This window comes from Gobio gobio (assembly GCF_949357685.1).
Source record: "Gobio gobio genome assembly, chromosome: 21".
NCBI classification, from domain to species: domain Eukaryota; kingdom Metazoa; phylum Chordata; class Actinopteri; order Cypriniformes; family Gobionidae; genus Gobio; species Gobio gobio.
In genome coordinates, this window is record NC_137117.1 from 18546376 (window position 1) to 18569731 (window position 23356).

Below are 23356 nucleotides of genomic sequence, written 5' to 3' on the forward strand. Positions count from 1 at the left end.
ATGTACACCCTTTCATAGAAACGGTATTCCCTGGTGGCTGTGGCTTCTTTCAGCAGGATAATGCGCCCTGCCACAAGGTAAAAATGGTTCAGAAGCACGAGTTTGAGGGGTTGACTTGGCCTCCAAATTCCCCATATCTCAATCCAATTGAGCATCTGTGGGATGTGCTGAACAAACAAGTCCGATCCATGGAGCCCCCACCTCGCAACTTACAGGACTTAAAGGATCTGCTGCTAACATCTTGGTGCCAGATACCACAGCACACCTTCAGGGGTCTAGTGGAGTCCATGCCTCGATGGGTCAGGGCTGTTTTGGCAGCAGAAGGGGGACCAGCACAATATTAGGAATAATGTTATGCCTAATCTGTGTATAAGTGAAGTCACGATTGAATTATTTATTTAATAGTTGAAAAAGGTGATTTAAAATAGGTGACTGTACACACATGCACTCAACACACAGATTGTTATGTGATTGTGGGGTGTAGTTCTGTGTGGGCTCTGCTGTCGGAGCATCTCTGAATGAGAAAGACAGCTGCACTTACACTAGAGCCAAAGGGACGGCAGTCATTTATAATGTGCATACGGGAGCGAGAGAGAGAGAAAAAAATGTGCCAATAATGAAAAAGCAATGAGCAAATGTTGCAGAAGGTTGTAACCCCCAATTTCCACCGGCTGCGTTACGGCTCCGTCACGGCGGCGGAGTCAATAGGTTTCCATTAAAGTCAATGAGTGTATTTCCACTGAATGCGTTACAGCTGCGTTCCGACTCCGGCGATCCGCAGCCCTCCGCATCAAATACGCAGAGCTTCTATTTTTGCCGGATGCCGGAGCGCTCCGCAGCACTACAGGGCAGAGTACGCAGGACAGGAAGTCGAGTGACAAAACAGAACAGCCAGAAACAAAATAAAAGATCCGTTTAATTTTCAAAATAAAATACACCGCGCTCATATTTCCCTACACTACACCTTGAAAACGTCATAATGGGCGGAGACAGGCTTGTTTTAACCCTGTTGACACGATGGATGAAGAAATGCTGATTATTGAGGTACAGAATCAACCCATCATCTATGACCCCTCACATCCTTTTTATAAGGACAACATTTAAAAGGATGGAAAACTGTTCCTGGTTTGGTAGTTCTGTTTATAGAAACTACATATCGCGCGATCACACCAGAATTCGCGAGTTTACATGGGGCCTCGTGACGTCAGCTGTCAGTCATGACCGCAGCCGTTCCGCAACAAATCCGGACCTGGTGGGTATTGACGGACGACGGAACACGGAGCTGTCACGCAGCGGAGCCGTTCCGCAGCCGTAACGCAGCCGGTGGAAATTGGGGGTTAGGAGAAGACAAACTTTAAACGGAGAGAACAACGATGACAGAACGAGACTGAAGCCAGGTGACTGACAGATCAGGGGTTGAGAAAAAGGGAAAATATATAAAAGAGTTTGAAAAGAGATTGAATCCATTTCCAAATGCATTCTGGGTAACTAATGGGTCAGTGTAGCTGAAGGCATTGTACATGCACCACTTTAGAGCAGGGGTCTTACAGGGGGTCTGCCGATTATATATATTTTATAGATATTTTAATGGCTTTTCAATGTAAGCATCATAACAAGTGTGTGAAGTATGCATTATATAACAGGGGTTCGTTTTTCTATTCACCAAGAGATCCTCGGCCCCATCACTTTTACAGTTACATCCACAGAACCTACTGCGGTATCCATGTCTGATTGCTTTATAGTCCCCTGAAGGACCAGTGAACACAACATTTACTTCTACAACCAGAATGCCAGACCCACTTCCTGCCTGCAAATGAAGTATGTTCTTCAAAGTGCCCTCCGCGGACTACTGGACACGCAGTTCTCCATGACATAAGGTCCCTGCGGTGCGCAGCAGGTCGTATCAGGGTCATGCTTGGCCGAGCAAAAGGAGGCGGGTCTTGTTGACTCCCTGACATGTTTTATGTATGAACACATTTACCGTTGTGTGCTGTAAATGTCAGTTTAGTGGATTGGGAGTCTGCCGCTCACAGATGGTTTTTACATTCACTGGAGTGGACTAATACTTGAACGGGGCTTTAGAGTAGTATGGACATGGTACTCTTGTGTTGAGAGAGACTGTGGAGAATGACGAATGCTTTGGTATAGATTTGGCAGTAATCACAAATGTCATTTGTTTTTGCCTTTGATTGGTTTCGTTGAATGATCTTTGCTCCCTCATTCTCCTGGGTCTTTGTTAGGGTCGTCCTCGTCTGCTCTATTGTGAGGCACTACTAGACAGACGCATGACCTTGGACTAACCCCTATCACACTCCATGCAGGACAGCCGCAATGTGTCCTGGACTTTTAATTGTCTTTTGGGGGTGGATGAATGCGGTGGGAGGAGACCTGTGATATCAATTAATATTTAATCTGATTTTATTGTTTTGTAATGATCTTTGACCTGTTCAAAACCCCTTTAATCTATTTAGAATATTGTTTACATAATTAGCATATAGTAAAAAAGATAATATATACATTTAAAAATATATATATATTTTACACAAAATACATTTTGTATTGCAAAATAATATATTGTATAATTTTAATATTATATAATAAAATATTTTAATGATTGTATTACTATTTTAATATTGTATGTAATATAATATATGTAAAATAATAAAAATATATAATATAATATAATACTATATATATATATATATATATATATATATAATCAAAATTTTATCTCACAAGTTTTTTGTATTTTTATATTGTAATATCACATTGAATCTCCAAAATAATGTAAAACAACATAAAGACTGTATATTTTAAATATAATTTAAAATATAAAATGTATAATTTGTTTAATGGTATCTTTTGAAGGCCAGTATCACTGAAATCTCTATGAAATATAGAGATTTTTCCCTCCTCAATTTTAGCCATTAATTATAGCCATTCAACATTACAGTATAATTGAAAGTTATCCAATTTATTTATTAGGGTTTAAAAAATATAACTTTTTTTTTTTTTTTCATTTTAATGAATATAAAACAATCTTTACATAAACACATTGTAATAAATGCAACATATACCTGTGCCCTTAAATATATAATTGTTTTCCATTGGCCCTGTCAGACTGGTTCAGATTTTTACTTGCTCTGCTAAAATGCACAAAAAAGTCATTGTTTTCATAATTTTTGACCTTTGTAACCTTGTAAACAGTGCTTTAAGATTTGCCGGTAGGTCTAACCGGTTGGAAATCTTGTAAGCCGAATTTTCATGTGGCGAAAATGCTAGACAAGTGGTGAATTTCAGCTCACGATCCCATGTTTTCTTCTTTCTGTTTTAGATTCGGGTTGACGGTCCTCCTCAAGGTGGCGTCCAGTATGAAACTCTGCCGGTGATCAAAGATGGAAGCCCTATCCTCAGAGACATGGCCTTTTCCCTGGACAACAGCTACATCTACGTCATGTCGGAGAGACAGGTCTGAATATATACATGTATATTCTCTCCCCTCTCTGCTTCTTTCTTCCATCCATAACAGCTGTAGGACGGAGGGAACGTGACAGCATCCACTAATGAAAGAGAGAAATGGGAAGAGGGTAGAGTAGCTGTGTCAGTGAAGGAGAGAGTGATGGAGGGACAGCTGAAGGAGGAGAGATGGAGAGAGAACAAGGTCACCCTCCCTCGACAGCATAATGAAGAGAGAGAGAGATGGAGAGAGACCCTGTTCATATAATATCAATACACACAACACTTCCCATGGGATGTGTTGTAGAGCAGAGGTGGGCGGTATGAGTCATTTTATATCACAGTAACCCTATACATCATGATATTACGGAAAACACTTTGCTCTGAGTAAAAAAATTGTGAATTGTTCTTGCAATTGCTACTATACCTCACAGTAGCTACGTTTCAAATGCAACATGATTAAAATTGGAATATCGCATAAAATATTGTCGTATAAGCAGCATTTCCATCCCAAAATTGTCACATCTTGGGAAATTTGAGTCTGGCACATTTTGCAGAGTAGCTTTATTAATAATATTTTCTGCATGATGTCGGATTTTTAAATGGATATATTGCTGCCTAGCAGAATCTCTACACATTTCTTATCTTGAACAATATACCATCATACCGCACAGCCCTATTTCAGACAATGAAATAAAGAGAAAGAAAAGAAGAAAAAGAGAGAGACAGCCTCTAAAGAGAAGAAAAGGAAACAATACTGCCTCTTCTCGGAGATGGATGACCAGGCCGTTTGCTTACGTCTCCAGGCTTTTTTTAGCATCCATTCTAGTGTGCTGATATCTCCTCTAGGGATACTCGTGGGCAGTGGGATAGGGTTGGGTGTGGCAGGAGGGAAGGGGCGGTAAGGAGAGAGGTGGTTTAATGCACAGCGGGCTGACAGGTTCACATCATATAGGTACACGCGCGGCCCACTGGGCGGCACGCATAGCAGCGGATGAGAGAAAAAGGGAGGAGAAAGAGATGGATACTTGTTGAGTCAGCACTTTGTGTCTACGCACACACGCTGTCACACTTGCCAGGCATGTAGAAATGACCCCAGCATTCTATCAACTTTGTGGCTCGAGTCCCAGGCCCTTCATCCGCTTTCTCTCTTTCTTTCTTGCTAATGCACTCACATGCTGTATTTTTAAAGATACGATTTCAGTAAAGCTAAAATATTTTGAGTTAAATACAAGCTAAAACTCTGTGGATTATGTCTTTGATATGCTGTCAATTACCACATTACGTTTATGCATTTAAACTCGTAAATTAGAGTAGTGTGAGGGATGAGTCTAGTTATTTTGACTTGTACTGTATATTGTTCTCGACTAGTTATATGGTTCAGTGGTTTTCAAACTGTGGCCAGAGAATTTAAGAAAAATGGAAAGTATTTTACCAATTTTTCTTCTTTTTTTTAAGCTGTTAATGTGATTTTTTTTATTTATTAAATATGTATTTTAAAAAATCCTTGCTTTTTATTGTGATAAGAACTTTACAAATAATTCTGATTTGAATTCATGCTACATTTTTGCATATATAAAAAATAACTTAATACAAAGTATTAAGTATCCAGGTAATATTTTATTTGCTTATGCAATTTTTTTTAATATATTTATACTTGTTTCTCTTTGTTTTATTTTTAATTAATTCAACTGTTTTCAATTCAGTTTAATGAACAAAGCAGTGCAAAATAAGTAAAATGTGGTATATTAATATACAGCTTTTTAAAATACTTGTTTCTGATTGGGCAGTTCTGGCAAACTGTATAATTAACCCTCTCCCCTGTCAGCTGCTAGTTTCATGCTAGTTATTTAGTTTAATTTAAATGTATTTAATTTTATTATGAAATATGACAATATTTGTCTCACAGTGTATATATATATATACTCACCTAAAGGTTTATTAGGAACACCTGTTACATTTCTCATTAATGCAATTATCTAATCAACCAATCACATGGCAGTTGATTCAATGCATTTAGGGGTGTGGTCCTGGTCAAGACAATCTCCTGAACTCCAAACTGAATGCCAGAATGGGAAAGTAAGGTGATTTAAGTAATTTTGAGCGTGGCATGGTTGTTGGTGCCAGACGGGCCGGTCTGAGTATTTCACAATCTGCTCAGTTACTGGGATTTTCACACACAACCATTTCTAAGGTTTACAAAGAATGGTGTGAAAAGGGAAAAACATCCAGTATGCGGCAGTCCTGTGGGCGAAAATGCCTTGTTGATGCTAGAGGTCAGAGGAGAATGGGCCGACTGATTCAAGCTGATAGAAGAGCAACTTTGACTGAAATAACCACTCGTTACAACCGAGGTATGCAGCAAAGCATTTGTGAAGCCGGATGGGCTACAACAGCAGAAGACCCCACCGGGTACCACTCATCTCCACTACAAATACCACAGTCACCAGATCTCAACCGAATAGAGCATTTTTGGGATGTGGTGGAACGGGAGCTTCGTGCCCTGGATGTGCATCCCACAAATATCCATCAACTGCAAGATGCTATCCTATCAATATGGGCCAACATTTCTAAAGAATGCTTTCAGCACCTTATTGAATCAATGCCTCGTAGAATTAAGGCAGTTCTGAAGGCGAAAGGGGGTCAAACACAGGATTAGTATGGTGTTCCTAATAATCCTTTAGGTGAGTGTATATATAGCCACTTTTTTATTTATATATCTGGAAGTAGGATCATCATATTTGGGAGTCTTTGGCATCAAAAAGTTTGAAAATCTCTGTTCTCTTATGGCTTTGCAGAAAACAAATGTATAAATCCAATGTGTAATCTCGCTATACCTGTGTATCTCTTCAGCAGCACTGAACAGTCTTTAGGGAATCGTGTTTGCTGAAACCTCAAAAGATTTGTTTCTCTCATGCAGTAATTCAAACCGATCCCGTCGTAAAAGAGCCATCAGCACGTTCCATCATTTCTTCACCCTCTTTTGTCCTGTTTTAAGTGTTTCAGGCGATTAATTCAATATTACAGCTTATTAAACGACCATGTTGAGAGGCATCGCTGAGCTCAATGAGCTCTTTCAGTCTGACTCGTGTTGAATTGCTCTCTGAGGTATTTCTCTTCATAACGCCTGCCGTATCTTCCGTGAGTAGTGTTAATATTCAAGATGCAGGTGTGAGACGTTCTCTTGTTGGGCTGAGATGAACAAAAAAATTGTGCTAAAGACCGCACGGCCTCCGTCACCCCAGCACGCCTCTGTTTGAGGAGTCAGTCGGCGTAGTCACTCTTCACACTTCACAGAGCAGCAGGATTAGCATTCACCTTTCAGCACTAGCTCTTATGCTAGCAGGAAACAGAGCTGTCATGGCGGAGTGAAGCTTACCGTTGTCACGTATTGGGTGCAATTTAATGAAAATGGAGCCAAAATGGCTGAACTGGGGTTGCAGCTCTGTGGGGATGTGTAGTATATGCTCTACATGTTCACTGGCTAAGAGGAGCCAAAATGGCAGATTAATTATTCTTTGTATTCTTCTGTCGTTCATAAAAAAAGAACAAGCACTGATGGTAATGGTATTTAAATACATACTATTGTACTGAATGATTTAATTAAATGTTATGATTGACCAGTAAAATACACTATAATATATTTCATGTAACTGAAATATTGACCATTAAAATTAGAGATGCACAATATTAAATTCTGGCCCATACAAAAAGCCAATAGTTATTTTAAATTTAGGGTCCAATAACAAGTAAATGGCAAGAAAATCTATACTAATTCAATAGTAATAAAATAATAAAATTATTATTTTGTTTTGAATGGAAAGTCAATATTTATGATGCTTATGTGAGTACAGTATGAAGTATGGATAACTTATTATTTATATATATAAAAAAATAATTGTGCTAAAAAAAAAAACACATAAATGTATACAATAATAAAAAAGTTAGCCCAAAGTTAGCACTAAATGACTGCTAAAATGTAAAAAAAGGTGAAAAAAAAGCTGAATCGGTATCGTCCAGATATATTGTGTATCGCTAAGTCATATTTTAGATTTTTTTACTTGTCATGATCTAGTCAATCTGGTAATGGATAAAATCAAGTCCTGTCCTATATTATTTTCCACATTATGGAATATGTTGCGATTTGTTATTTTATGTCGTTTTAAATGTGGTTGCACTCTTTTTTGTGAATAAACAAGGGTTATGGTTACTAAGGGTTGTGATTAATGTGAAGATGGATGTGTTGGTCCAGTTACATAAATATATTATAATCATAGTTATTTACATACATGCACGTATGCATCAGACACCCCGAGCAGCGGTGGATTTGCGGTTAGCATTCAAACATGCTCAAACCAGCATGTAATTTTACTCTATGCTCAGACACACACACGCACACACACTCCATCTTTACCCACTAACGCTTCACTCTACCGCCATTCCCATTTGGCATCTATAATTCTTTTCTATGATGCCGTATATTGTGCATTTTCTCAAAGACTCACATAAATACAGCTCATTCCAAATGCATAGCCATCCTTCGCATGCACACAAATAGTTTTCAAACGGATTGCCTCACACTGACATAAAAAGAAATACACACACACACACACACACACACACACACACACACAGACATATATAGACTTCAGGGCTCATTGTCTCAGTGTATATGTATGAATGCCATGTTAATGGAGCGTAGTTATTGGTTAGAGCTATATGGTGGAACTGAAAGACAAATGAGCTCCAGACATGTTGTGTCCACAACCAGAGCAGTCAAAAAATACAGGTTATGTCAGCCGTGTTTACAGAATGTCTATGAAGGGCTTGAAAGAAAGAGCGTTCAGAAGAGAGCAGGAGCGTCTGCAGTCTTAGATCACGCAGGCGGTGAGATGGTGTCCTTTCTGTGGTAATTCATAGTCTTGTGATAAAGTGCTTTGGCTGTTTGGCTGGGGAAGGGAGCCAGAGGCTAACAGCTACGAAAGGTCAGAGCTGTTTCAGCTGATAACAGCTTTACAGAGACAGAGGGGAGAGAGTGGCGAGCGAGGGAAACAAAAAGGGAGTCGTTGAAAGAGACATGGAGACTTAGCGATGTCATGCACATTTGGGAAATGTATTTCAATGACCATTTCGAAAATACCTCATCTAGGTTTTGCATTCCAACTGACTGCAAACCGTCTTTACTTGTCACTTCTCTTGCAAACTGCTGCCATGCGAGTGGGAGTCTCTGTTTTAAAACCTAGTGAGCGTCCTGAACTTGAATAGTGACTGAATATTTGTGCTATTTAATAGCATTTTTTCATTCATTAAGAATGAAGTAAGTGTGTTTTTACAGATATTCAAATTAATGTGATAAACGAGTTAGGTCAAAAGTAATCAAAAAGTAGTCAGATCATATTACCTGAAATGTGTAATGTAATGGATTACGTTACTAACTAAAATTGTTGTCATGTAATTTGAAATCAGTAACTGCAGTAAACTACAATTTGTAAGAAGAGTAATCTACCCAGCACTGCACACACACTCACACATACACCGATCAGGCATAACATTGTGACCACCTTCCTAATATTGTGTTGATCCCCCTTTTGCTGCCAAAACAGCCCTGAAGGTGTGCTGTGGTATCTGGCACCAAGATGTTAGCAGCAGATCCTGTAAGTCCTGTAAGTTGCGAGGTGGGGCCTCCGTAGATCGGACTTGTTTGTTCAAGATCTGTGGAATTTGGAGACCAAGTCAACACCTCAAACTCGTTTTTGGGCTCCTCAAACCATTCTTGAACCATTTTTGCTTTGTGGCAGGGCACATTATCCTGCTGAAAGAGGCCACAAACACCAGGGAATACCGTTTCCATGAAAGAGTGTACATGGTCTGCAACAATGCTTAGGTAGGTGGTACGTGTCAAAGTAACATCCACATGGATGGCAGGACCCAAGGTTTCCCAGCAGAACATTGCCCAAAGCATCACACTGCCTCCGCCGGCTTGCCTTCTTCCCATAGTGCATCCTGGTGCCATGTGTTCCCCAGGTAAGTGACGCACATGCATCTGGCCATTCACGTGATGCAAAAGAAAACTTGATTCATCAGACCCGGCCACCTTCTTCCATTGCTCCGTGGTCCTGTTCTGAAGCTCATGTGCCCACAGTTGGCGCTTTTGGCGGTGGTCAGGGGTCAGCATGGGCACCCTGACTGGTCTGCGGCTATGCAGTGCACTGTGTATTCTGACACCTTTCTATCAGAACCAGCATTACCTTTTTGAGCAATTTGAGCTACAGTAGATCGCTCCACATGTGCATCAATGAGCCTTGGCCGCCATGACCCTGTCGCCGGTTCACCACTGTTTCTTTCTTGGACCACTTTTGATAGATACTGACCACTGCAGACCAGGAACACCCCACAAGAGCTGCAGTATAGAAATGTCCTTAAATATTACGCGTGCATTGTATATACACGCATGCACACATTTTTATTCATAGTTTTCATTATTGAATAAAATATGATGTGTTCGAACGTTTGCGCTGAGCTCACTAGGTTTTGGAACAGCACTTATGTGTCATCTGTATGACCTCACACAATCAAATGAGGCCTGTGCACTTGGGACAAGCAAAGCCGCACCTGCTGCCATATGCAAATCCAGCACATGTAACCAACTCCAGCAAACGCTACGGCCCTGGTCTCGCTCTCATCGAAGCGTGTAAACCAATCCCTTATGCAAACTGCGAGGAGGAAAGACATATTGCCTTGCAGGTTTGTTTGACTTGCCTTTTTGCATATCAGCACACAAAACTCAACTAAAAAAAAAAACAAGACAATTTTATATGGTTAGATTGTTCAACACTTTCAATTTTCTATTCCTATTCACTATAAATCTATGAATACAGCACATTTTGCTCTAACTTTAATTGAAAGACCTGATGCAGATAACTAAAATGGCATAACAGTGTGACAATTATTTTTCCATCAGGCTGGAGAGCGCTTGATAATAGATTGTCAGTGTTTTGATTGGTCGTTTAATCAGTCACACAATAAAATTGCTATTAACTCCCACTGCATTAGTGGCGAACGATTCACAACAAATCATTTATTCATTTAATTATCAGCGCCGCTGAGGCCATAGGTCAAAACCCACCAAGCATCCATTTAGAGCAATGAAAGCATAGCTTCAAGAACACGTAATAAGATGTGAACCTGTCTGTTGGGATATGTCTCTTTTCTAAGCATGCATTATGAGTCATCGCCATCGGTAGCGTCCTGTGAAGCTTTGCACAATGGTTTGATTTTGTGAGATGGGCTTAGAAACACGACTTGAGACTAATTTGATGTTGTCTATCCCACGCCCACTATTAAGTGTGCCATGAAATTTCCAAAGCCGTGACTAACGGGGAGGAGCTTGTCAATGAAGTGTGGACTTTCACAACCAAACAAGATTCTCTGCATATGTTGCTGTCATTCATATAGGGGTAAACCTTTAGGCTGAACTGAATCCAACATCTACTCCTTATCCTCGGCCCCTTCTCTTGCCTCCCCACCTCATCTCATAAAAGCAACGTAACCGAGATCATCAACCAAATAAAAGGGCCTTGGTATTTCCACCCTGGCAATTTCTCTCCCAAGTGCTCAGCTGTGAAATTTAAAATCCATGCATGGCTTCCCTTTTTCCCCATCTTGAAGAACCAGATTATTTGCTCTATGTCTTTGCATAGCCTTAGCCTCCTTTGGCGCACACACATACTGTACTTCGAGTCATATGCATGTATTTACCGTTTTGATCTCTCTCACTCACGCACACACACACACACACACGCACAGAGACACTCTAGGCCTGTGCTACCTTTGTCCGGGAAATGTGTAGGAAATGAACTGTGTGGTTATCAAACGCAGGGAAATGGGATTTTTCACCCGGAGTAAGATTGTTTAGAGGCCCTCTCCTCTCTTCCACAGTCCATTCCATGCCAGCTCCTAAAATAACACTCTTCTTCCATTATCCAGCTGAAGATTGGCGACTCAGAAATCATCTCCCCGTTCAGCACTGCCCTAGCCAAATTTAGAGCGAATTCATCTTGAGTATTCATCTTGAAATATTTATAGTTCTGATACATTTTTAAAAAATTAGTAGCATTTTTAAGTAGCTTGAATAAATACAGTGAAATAACTGTACATACAGTGAAAAAATCCACTGTATACATTAGTGACATCTTAGTTACTGTATTTAGAATTTAAATTAATTGAATGCATCACCAACTTCAAAGTTAAAAAAAAAACTGTTAGCAAATAGTTCCCTTAGGTTCATCTTAGCACATACAGAAAAGCTGAAATGTTTTAATGTGTTTGTGAAACTTTTGTCAAATCAAAAGTTTTAAAAGATTGTTTTGGTTTTTTGGATCAAATAAGTGCTTGAAAATAGATTGTCAGTGTTTTGTTGGCCAATTTTCGTTTTACCATTTCACAGTAAAATCAGTCACACAATATAACTTGTATTAACTCATTACTATTAGTGGCAAACAATACAAAAAAAGGTTAATTTAATGTAATTCATAATGCTGAGGTCATAGGTCAGAACAGCCCAGTGCCTGTTCACAGCTCTGACATCATATGGGGCTGTTGAATGCTTGAATCTGATTGGTTGACGAACATTCTAAAGTGAGCAATTATTTTCAGGGAAACGCATGGCTAAAGTAGTTCCAGGCAGGTCTTGACCGCATTACAGTTCCATTTCACTTCGCCAAATGATTTCAGTTATTTCCTTACAGCCTACAACAGCAAAAGTACCAAAACCCACAACGACACTGACCAAGCAAATAAATATAGTAAACAATAGGATAAAAAGCACAAATTATTTCCATGTTTTTTACACAAAATTACGTTTTATTAGGCTATGCACGGTTTCTCCCGCTCTGTCAACCACCCAAACGCACACACATACAGAAACGTGTTGTCAGCGCTGCTCTGACGATTGTATCAGTAAAATAGTATAACAACTTAAAAGCTACATGACATTTCTCACTAGCAAGGTAATCACGTTGCTGTTCTTGAGTAGATAAACGTACAGTTTCGCTATTAGTAGAGACGTTCTCTCTCTCTAACTGCATTAATAACTGCATTAGACTGCTATCATTGGCTGAAGCCTCCATTACTAGCTCTAAAATGACATTTTGAAATTAGCAATGGAGGCTTGGGATGAGATGTGTAAGAAATTAGTCCTACACACAAGTGTTTTAAGGACAAAAACCTGACAAATGACTTGAAATACATCATCTGAAAAGTGTTCGGCTTCGTGTCGGGGCCCCCTTACCACCTCAGGTGTGCATTATATTTGTAATATTTCAACGGCTCGCCATCGATTATTCCTTGGACTTGCTAGTGCTAATAGATAAAGACATGCTGCTGTGAACATGTAAGATATGCTGATGCTGCTGCAGCATAAATAGACATACATAAATCCCGTAGCAGATCTAGGCAGTTGGAGCTGGGGTAGGTGGAGGGTTTCAGAGGAACAGTTATTGAGCTTGATAGTGCTGGAAAAAATGGTATCGCCCATTATTAAAATTTCTGTTCCAGCTGTGAAGCCTACATTTATGCAAATAGTCAAATGTCAACTAACTGAAATCCTGTCTGCTCAGATAGTGCCCTCAAGAAATCATATCTAGCCTGTGATTTACGCTCTGTGCCTTTGGAGTCTTTTGTTTGTCTTTGTTTGGTTTGAACTGGCCCTCATACTGCATGCAGATTGAGTTGGCCGAAAGCCACTGGTTTCTCGGTGTCTGTGTGTGTGGCGTTCTGTAAATGTGTGCGCATGTGTCTGGGTGTCAGCATTTGGGTGACTGTAGCATGATTAGGGGGATGGGGCTGTATATGATGAAAGGGCTAACAGGAAATCAACAGAGCAGAGGATGTGATTAATGAGAACAAAGCAGCATTAATATTCACTTAACAGAAGTGCGTGTGCACAGCTCCTGATTCTCACAATGCACAGGAAAAGACCTGGAGCCTGGAATTCTGTTTTGCTGTTGCCCGTTATTGACTAGTTCGGCTAACAATGAGCTAAACTGAGGAATTGTGCCCAAAGTTCAAGCAAATCTGACAATAAAAAAGCGCCTTCTCAGCCTCAGATGCCCCCTAGCATTTCTTTGACCCCTGGTCACCCTGCGAAAGTGCAGCTGCTCTTGCTAAAAAATGGGAACAAGGAGAGTGTCTTGACCAGCGACCTCTGTCTCCCCTCTATCCACCAATCACTGTCATTCATGCTGCCCTGGACAAAGACTTAGATTAACTGTAGCTGCCATGGTAATTGACAGGGAAGAATGAAAATGTTCTTCTTTTAAGCATAAAGAATGAGAAATTAGATGCATTGTATTCATGAGAAATTGGACAAGTCCAGCTTATCCAAAGAGGTTATTGCATATCTCTGTTTACATTACAGTAGGTTAAGGCAACAGGTATCATGAACAGTACTTTTACATTATTTATTGTTCTAATCAGGATGGTATTCATTTGATTCTTTTTTTTAAATTAACATTTATTAGTAATAGTAAATACATTTTAACATCGCAATGTATATAAATACATTTTATTGCATTAACAAATATGAATAACCAACAAACAAAAGCATGTTTTATTTGTCTTGTTTTCTTTGCTATGTAAAGGCTATGTAAAAATGAAATTAAAAAGAAATTAGCCTTATAAATTAACATTAGCCAAGCTTAATAAATGCTGTAAAAAATCCTGTTGTTTATTGTTAGTTCATAATATCTAATGCATTAGCTAATGTTAATCAATGAAACCTTTTTGTTGCTTGTTATTAAATAACTAATTTATGAAATTACTGGAGATAAAATGACTATATAGAGAGTTTTTTTGGGGGTCAGACGCATGCTTGTCTTTATATGGACGACAGGGCTTGGACAATGCTAGTCTGTGACGCATGATAGCAAAAGATCATTGACGCCACACAGAGGGATTGCACTGCCTGACATCTGCAGGCCATTAAATGAACAGTGATGTGCTGCTAGCGTGTGCTTTTTGCTATTGTCAATCATTCCTTTTATTAGCCATTACGTCGTTCTAGTCTACTATCTTGCTAGAACAACGGCAGGACTGATTGATGCGATATTGTCTGTTATCTCAGATTTTTAGGGGGTCACTGCTTGCGCGATAGAAAGTACAGGTAGGGGAATCAATTGCAATGATAAGGTGCACCTTTAAGTGTCAACTAGACTGCTTCACTTGCTATTGACAGAGGGACAGATCAAGATAAATGCCCCTGTCGATACGTCCCGCGTCTAGCATTATTGATGAAGCTATTTAGCCGACTCGTTCTGTGAAAGCCTGTTCCAATCTCATGCTCTCTCCGGACACCTGGAGGCTTTACGCCTGAACACCGCGTATATTGTGGTCTTCGGGTCAGCGCATGACCCGGCGCAGTGTATCAAACTGCCAGGGTCAACCTAAAGGTCAATTCTATATGGTCGCGATTGCTATTTATTCGCCCTTACAGATATGCCTTCAAGACTAGAACGAACCCTCGATGTGGAGCATTCACCCATCACATGAAATGCATCCCTCCTCTTACATTAATGCATTGCTAATTGACTTAAGAGAGGATTTGCACTAATCAGGTTTGGTGCACAAGAAACGTTGGCCAGTCCTAACCTCATTATTTGATAGCAAAACTCTTGTCAGCCCCAATCAAGTGTTTAATTAAAATATGCGTCGCCTTCAAGGTGCTTTCTCTTACCCTCCGTTCCTCTGTGTTTCCACCCCAATGGCAGCTGCGCTGTCAATAAATAATTTGCTCTGCTGCACGGCAAACTAGCAGCGGCTTTTGTTCAGCCGAGAATTTGGACCTTGAGGTGATGGGTCTTTGTTTTTGTTAGTAAACAGCCCGCTCGCACCCCCTGTCGCCCTCTGACCCATCAGGCTAGTTCTAGATTTAGTACAGCGTACGAAGACAAGCCAGTGTCATGCAGGGTGTTATTAGTGAAGATCGGAGGCAGGAGCTAACAGCACTGTTTGTACCTGCTGAATGCTTGTTGCTGTCTCACAAGCCTCTAAGGGGATTTCAGTGCGGTGTTGATTTAATAGTCTCAAATGAGGTGGTGGATAGTACCTGAAATCTGCTTGCATGGCTTGTTTAGGGGCCGTTGGATGCCTTGTTAAGAGAGCGGTGGCTCTGTGGGGGCGCGGGATAACGCGGCTAGTAAGCAGAGCCGTGGTTGAGAAGCGGCAGAGGTAAGAGGGTAAATTCGGCTTTGCAATCTTTCTGTTGTGCATCAATCTCGAGTTGGACCACCCAATGAGAAATGTCGATAGCGTAAAACGGCTTGACAAGCATTAGCGGTGATGAGTGGCTAAACACGTTCCCTGCTGTTTTGTGAAAAACGTCCAAAAAGAGTCCTGGAAAAGTTCAAATGATCTATGAAAGAGCAACCCCAGCAATCGAATGAGATTAAAGCAACAAATGTATCAGTTTTGACTCCTAGGATGTCAGAAGTGTCTCATTTATGTCTGTTTTTATTACCCTAAGGGTTTTTAAGAGAAACATCTGAGGCATAAGATAATGAGACATAAGATGCTTCTGTGATGTGAGGAGTCCAAACTGATAATGTGCAATTTGTCTTGTATTTATCTCTATAGGAACATTCTGTTGCTCAGAGGTTTCTCTTTCATATTTCAAGACTTAATTGTGATTCTGAGATGCGTTTCATTTAAGTATCAACTTTGGCTCAGATAAACCTCCTTATGAGAAGTAAAACTAACTGAAGATAGTTATTAGAAGTCAAAACTGATTTGTTTTTTAGAAGCATAAGAAATCGCTTTCTTGCTCAGATGTTTCTCAGAAATGTTTCATTGAAGTATCAAATGTGTCTCAAATGTCTCTAAATATATACTTCAATCTCTAAAGAATCTTTTTAATCGCTCAGATTTTTCTATCAAAGCTCTGGAAAATGTATTGGTCTCAGTTATTTCTCCTAAAACTCCTAAAGAGTAATGAAACATGTCTGAGAATCACAACCAAGTCTCCAGAGCTCTGAAACTTCGGAGCAAAAACTCTTCCTGGAGATTAAAGCAAGACAAGAGAGAGATTGCTTGGTTCTCACACTAAAATCTAATTTGATCTTTATTTCGCTTAAGGAGATTTATGATCATCTGAGGCAAAGTTGGTACCTGAATTATACATTTATGAGAATCGTAATCTCCAGAGTTTTAAAAGAGCAAATTTTGAGCAATAATTTTCCTAGGGATTAAAGCAAGTCAAGTAAGAGCAATTCTGAGAGTAACAATCTCAACAAAGTCTTCAGAGCTTTGAAATAGCAACTTCTCAGCAAGACAAGAAAGAGATCTCCCATGCTTCTCAAACCAAATTCTAAATTTTGACTCCTTATAACCAGGAGTACAACATGTATACCATCACTTGGTTCTGTTTGAGACAAACTCGATTTTTTTTCCTAGTCACTGAAATGAACACAGTTGTGTACAAGAACTTTTATGCTGCTTTCAAGCAACTTCACTGTTGTCTCAGGGATCAGACGTGAGGAGAGAGCAAGATAATACCATCTGCAATTAAAATGTTCTAGCATATCAACAGTCATTCTAGCTGTCAGCACATAACTGCATAATGCCGTAGCTTTTGTTCGTGCCCCACCACACCAAGGGGTCTCCCTGACATCCGTCACATCGCTAATAGTGCCGCTTCAGTCTCCTAATTGCAGGCTTTAATTGTAATAATTATTTACAAGCCTAATTAAACAAAAAAGGAGTCTCATGGAGAAGTGACTTCCAGTTCAAGTAATCAGGCTCAGTTCTGTCAAGAAACTCTGCTAGCATGTTATCATTAGCGCTAGCTGTCTAATTGACGAAGGCAGTGCCGCGTCACTCGCTCTGTCTTTTTCTCTCTCTGTCTAAGAAATGTCTTCGTTCCCTGTCGGTGTGGTGGAAAACAACAACCATATCTTTTTCTTAATATCTCAGGGCTGCTTTGTCCTGAGGGACAGGAAGGAACCCGAAGGTACAGCGACATTGGTTAATGCTTTGAGTTTTATCGTCCAATGTACTTTAGGAGGGTTTTATGGGGGTTTATTGTGGTTAGTTTTGCATATACTTTTATGCTAATGTTTATTAGCTTGCAAATATTGGCAGTTTTAGATGATAAATATGGTTGTGTAATGTCTCAGTATACCCCATTTTGTTTTGCTAATACATTTTAAGTAGCTTCTACCTCTCTCAGAAGATAGTTTTGTTGTTGGCTATCAAAATAAGTCTGTTGTTAGCTTTTTAGCTAACTGATTATGACATTGTTCTGTTGCAGATTCTACTTGCCTGAAACAAGATTATGACAATAATTTCTTTATACCCCTTTTTGTTTTGTTAAAGCATTTCAAGTGCCACTATAGTATATAATTTTTGCCAAACTTAGAGGGTAATATATTGCTGTTTTATATCAAGATCATTCGATTGTTAGCTTCTTTGCTAACTGATCATTGTCTTGTCCTATTGCAAAGGACTTACTACAGCATTTCCAGCTCTCTTTAGAGACCGGTTGCTTTATTTCCATCATTATTTGACTTCATTTGTTTATTTGTTTTTTAACTAAAGTTTCCGTCATATTCCGGCGTTATGATTTCTATGATTTATTTTAAAGCTGGGTTCACACTTTACAATTTTGGCTCACGATTTGGCCGTCTGAGGCAAATTTTCTAAATCCTAAAAGATTCCTCGGATCCTAGGCCAAAATTTAAAGTCTTTGATTGTTAGTTTGATATATTCACGACAGCCGATTAATGATCATTGTGATACATTTTTGAAAGTCTGTAAGTGTCAGAAGATTTGACGCACAGTCCTGTAGTGTGGCTTCTCCTACAGCAACCGACGAATCAAAAACCAATAGGAGCACAGAACCTGATAACGCAATTAATGAAGCAACAACAAGCCACCACTTGCTCCACACACACAGTCTTCATTTTTTTCCAATCTCTTTTCAAGAGAAGCCATGAACAAAATCAACACTAGAGATTATTTTTGTTTGCTACCCGCCATTTCTATCCCGCATGTAAATGCAGCTCACGTCACTGAACGTGTCTTTATGATTTATGATGTAAAACTGTGCTAAGATGGTATAAAGGATTATGACTGATTTCTATAAATCCCTCTTTGTTTTGCTAATGCGTTTCAAGTACATTTGTATATCTTTAGCTAAATTTCTCTTTGTGAGCATAATTAATATGTTGGTTATCAGGATAATACGTTTGTTAGTATCTTGGCTAACTAATAATGGACTTGTCCTGTTGCAGAGGCTATTGACTTCACAATTTCCATCTCTCTTTCAAAACAGGTTCTTTGTATTTCCGTCCTCATTTGGCTTGATCTGGTGTCTGGCAGCGATTCCGAGATACTTCTCATTAATCGAGTCCAAGCTTTTTAAAGCCTTGGCTTCGGAGATACTGGAATAACAAAACCCCTGTCCTTCTTTTATCGATTACATCTGCCCAAATTTGAGTGGAGTCTCAGGCTGTGCCAGCCCATAATGTGTCTGCGTGCTTCCAGACAGATCCTGTCAATGTATCCCTGCTGAATGTCACAGTGGGCCCAGCACTCCTCCTCTTGTTTTGTGGCGAGACGCTGTAAATGAAGCCCCCTGTAGATCGAGCACTCCTCCCCCCCTCGCCCCCACCGAGCACCTCTGCAGGTTTAGCTGCCAGTCCGGGGTGAAGCCCACCCCTGCTTGCCATCCCACCAACATGGTTGCTGCCAGAGCTGCATATGCTCTTTGTCTGGGTTGCTAATGGCTCCGATGCAACTGTAAACACCCTGCACGGTGTGAGGTGATTGTTTTCCTGGGTTACTCAGCGGTAGTGGCAGGTTCTGCCTTTTCGGGGTCGGAAGAGCGGCTCTGCTGTCTGTCCTAAGGCGGCGTTGCCGGCCAACAGTGGAAAATATCAATCTAGCATCTGTCCTCCTGTAAAGATCATTTTGCCAGAGCTGTCAGCACTAGTAGTCATACTGATGGATGCATCTTGCACACTTCATGTTTGTGTCATTTACTCTTGAGGGACTCACTCGGAGACGTATGCTCGGTCTCTAATGTCAGCACGAACCTTTGATATGTTAATAATAATCTTAAGGTCTGGGACTCACTTAATAAGGCCTGGTTTCGCATCGTCAGGTTTCCCATCTCCGCTCCATGACCTGCTCTCCAGAGTTAGATGTGTAAGTTATTGACAGAAGCACTGTCTTCAATTATATCCGTTTAGAGCGTGTGATGCACCGTGAATTACCATCAGGGTGATAATACTAATGCAGCAAGCGTACGTTGCCTCCGCCGAGCGGGTGATGGATGTCAGTCTCGAGTGGTGCGCTGGCACAATGCTGACAGAACTCAAAAGGGAGCGAGAAGCACACTGGTGGGCGATACACGCCAGAGACAGTGATGAATGTTGGGAAGGAAATATCATAAAGGATTGAATGAAGATTGCCCTGGACCTGGAAGGATTTTTGAGGCTTTTGAAGTATTACTTTGGTGGCAGGTGTGCACCAGACACATGGCTGGTTTAGAGCGGGTAGTATTGCCAGGATACCCTTTATTTATTAAAAAAAAAATGTATATATATAAATATGTCTCCTCATTGTTGTCAAGAAAAATAAGGATTAAGTAAATGATTTAGGGCTTTTTAATTTTTTTTTTACTTTTACATTTGGTTCCCCAAATCTTGAATATTTAGTGGTATTTTTGATGGGCCCCAAAACAATTGAATGAAATTAGTCTCTAAAGTTTGTTTTGATGGAACAGGCGTCGCGGATGACAGGCAACTAATACAAGGAAAGCGTATTCTAAAACCATAAGGTAAAGAAATACGTTTTGTATTAGCTATAAACCAGAAGCTCAAATAAGCTTAAGGTGATTGGTGCAGATCCATCCAGTCAAATAAAAATGAGCCACATTTGCCTCTCACTGTGCTGGCTGGATGTACAAAATGAGACCCAAAGACAGCCGAGGCTCATTACCGGAATATTTTCATGACTTTCTCTTCGACAGTGTCGCAGAAGGGTATTGTCAGAGTGGCTGGATTAAATGAGGCGAATTGAACCGTATGCGTTTTCTTTCACGTTTTTATACAAAGCAGGGCCCATTATTTCTTGCGGCGGTGTTTTAGGTGTTCCTTTGCTAGAGCTCATCTACTTCCTTGGCTGTCCTGGAAGAGGGAAAGAAATCGGGGTATGTCTCTATCATATAACCGTCTCATGATCTGTTGAGTGAATCGGAGGATGGGGCATCAGTTGCGTCCTTGCGGTTCTGCAAAATTGGTTTTTCACAGGTCCGCAGTGGGCTCGCGGCTGAATGGAAGAGGCTTGTTTATGATATGACTGGTACCAGACTGGGCCACCTGAGCCATCACGGTGTTTCCCCCCTTCTCCCCAAACCCGGCCAGCCAATCACGCTGAGCGTACGCCTGCAGAGCAGCCAAGAGAGCAGTGGGGTGCATCCAAACCCGCCATCTGTATATACACACGCATGCAACACACAAACACACACACTAGAGATTTCCACAAATGTGGAGGGGGGCGATTGGCAGACAAAGAGCCAGGGAAAGGGGCATAAACCACAACACACAGTTTGTGCTGAAATCGAGTTTGGAATTTTGATGTCTTTTGTCTTCTGCAAACAAAAGAAGCCCTCATGCAGTCACAGTGTGACATTCTCACTCTCTAATTTCACATAATCAAACCTGGATTATTATGCAGCCCCGGGTCAGAGCGGCCCACTGTCTGGCTGCCTTCTTGAAATCAATAAGGCCCCTATCATCTCCCCTGCTGATATACACCACTGCTTGCACGTGTGTGTGTGTGTGTGTGTGTGTGTGTGTGTGTGTGTGAGGGAGACACAGTCCTCAGCCTGTTGCTCTGAGCTTTGACAGCTGAATTATTCACTCCTCAGACAGTAGCTCAGCTTCTGCCTGCTGTCAGTTTGAACTGAATTATCAGTTTAGAGACCACCGTACTGCTGCTCTGGGATCTGGATTTAATAATACTAGCCGCTATTGTGTTTTATTAAAACCTCTCCATCTTTGTCCAAAACAATCAATGGAAATCTCATCAATGAAATTACTGGTGACTATATTAGTTTACATTTTCATTCAGTTTTTTGATTGTTTTTGAAGACAAAAATTAAAAACGATTTTATTTCAAAACAAGAATATATGCTGGCAGTACACACACACACACACACAGACACACACGATATATATATATATATATATATATATATCTCGTTATCTCATCAAGTCCTGTGCTGGGCACATTGGGCAACAAGCGTCCTCCAACGTATTCAATCTTTGGCCGATGTTCTTCAGGTCTTCTTAGAACGTCTGTCTCCATGTCTTCCTTGGTCTTCCCTGTCTCCTGGGTCCTCCTGGTGGTGTCAGCTTCATGTCTTTGAGTGGAAATGTCCAGGCATGCATAGGACACCCCAGCGAGGTACACTCTAAGCTCCGTCACTGATAGTCATCGAGTCCCACTCCTCTTCAGGATCTCTTCCTTTGTGGTGTGGTTTCTGTAGGACCATCATTATTGAAACAAATTGATTTTCTGGGCCACTTTTGCCCTGGGTTTCCATGTTTCGCTGGCATATATTGTGATTGGGATGACAGTGGTGTTGAACAGCCTAACCTTGTTCGCTGTATCGATGGCCGACATGCTTTCCCTATTCGGCGGTTGACGTGTGCCTCTGTGCCTCCATCAGTGGCTACTGTTGTCCCAAGGTAGATGAACTGCTGCACTTCCTCAATTGGCTGTCCTTAATCCATCAGTGGAACGTCGGGTCTGTGCACCTCCCACTCTCATTTGTTCTTTTCTCCACTGATTCTTAGTCCAATGTTGCTGGCCTTTGTGTCCAGACTGATAATCATTTCTTGCAGACTCTCCCTCGTCTCAGCCAGTAGCATGATGGCGTCTATTTATATACATGCACTATTGCTATCATGTTTGATTCCTAAAGTATTGTTCTGTGTCTGAATGTGCTGTCCCAGATGGAGGAGGAGGCATATGGCTGGTAATCACATTTGTAGGTCTCATCAGTTAGCTTATCTGACAGTTGGGTTTTGACCGGGACCATGAGCTAATGCCCCCTACCTAGAGACTGATAGAAAAAGTTCAAGACCTGGCACATTGTAGAGGAGGTGTCAGGGGCTAATTGACAGGCTGACGGACAGACAGGTTACAGGGCTTTACCGGGGTCTCCCAGAGGGGGCTTCAGGCACGCCCGGCAGCTGCGCCCGGGTGTTGCGCTCCACGAAGAGGCAAACGTAGGCCGCCTGTGCACCTTCCTCTCATTAGTGTCACAGTATGCGGATACTACAGTTGTCAGGTGAGGCGGTGTGGATCACTATTTTGTCAGCTCTGACAGAGATTTTGTACATATGCCTGTGCGAGTCATGAAATATGGTGGAATAATGTGGCAAACACACACACACACACACACATGTGCGGCCCCTCTCCTCACCGGCCCTGGTGAGAGGATTTCAGTCATACATTATTGATGTACTCACTCTCTATCGACTGGCTGCAGTTTCCAGCTCCATATCTCAGGTCCAGTCTACCTCTCTATTATTCCACTCCTCCTTTGTCTCTCTCGCTGTCTGTCTCACTAACCCTTTTACAGCCCGCGTTTATTTCCTGTAAATTGAAAGTGCCCCAGTTCACTGAAAGTGCGTACATTTTTGTGTACATCTGAATTTTTACAACGGCTTTAGCAAAATATGAAATGCATCAAATGGGATAATTCAACCCACAAAATGATATCATCATTTACTCATTCTTATGTTATAAACCTGTATGACTGTCTTCTGTGGGACAAAGAAGTCACAAATTTGGAACAACATAAGGGTGGATAAACTATCCCTTTAATAAATTG

At 40.8% G+C, this 23356-nt stretch overlaps 1 protein-coding gene across 1 annotated transcript in view; it reads left to right on the forward strand.

Annotated features, from left to right (window-relative positions):
• Window positions 1-23356, forward strand: part of plxna2 (plexin A2) — a gene marked incomplete at its 5' end in the record, with an annotated part of 214058 nt that overhangs the window by 66552 nt on the left and 124150 nt on the right. Inside the window, one exon of the mRNA XM_079802461.1 lies at window positions 3335-3469. Coding sequence (XP_079658587.1) covers window positions 3335-3469 — 135 coding nt within the window. The remainder of the gene's footprint in view (window positions 1-3334; window positions 3470-23356) is intronic.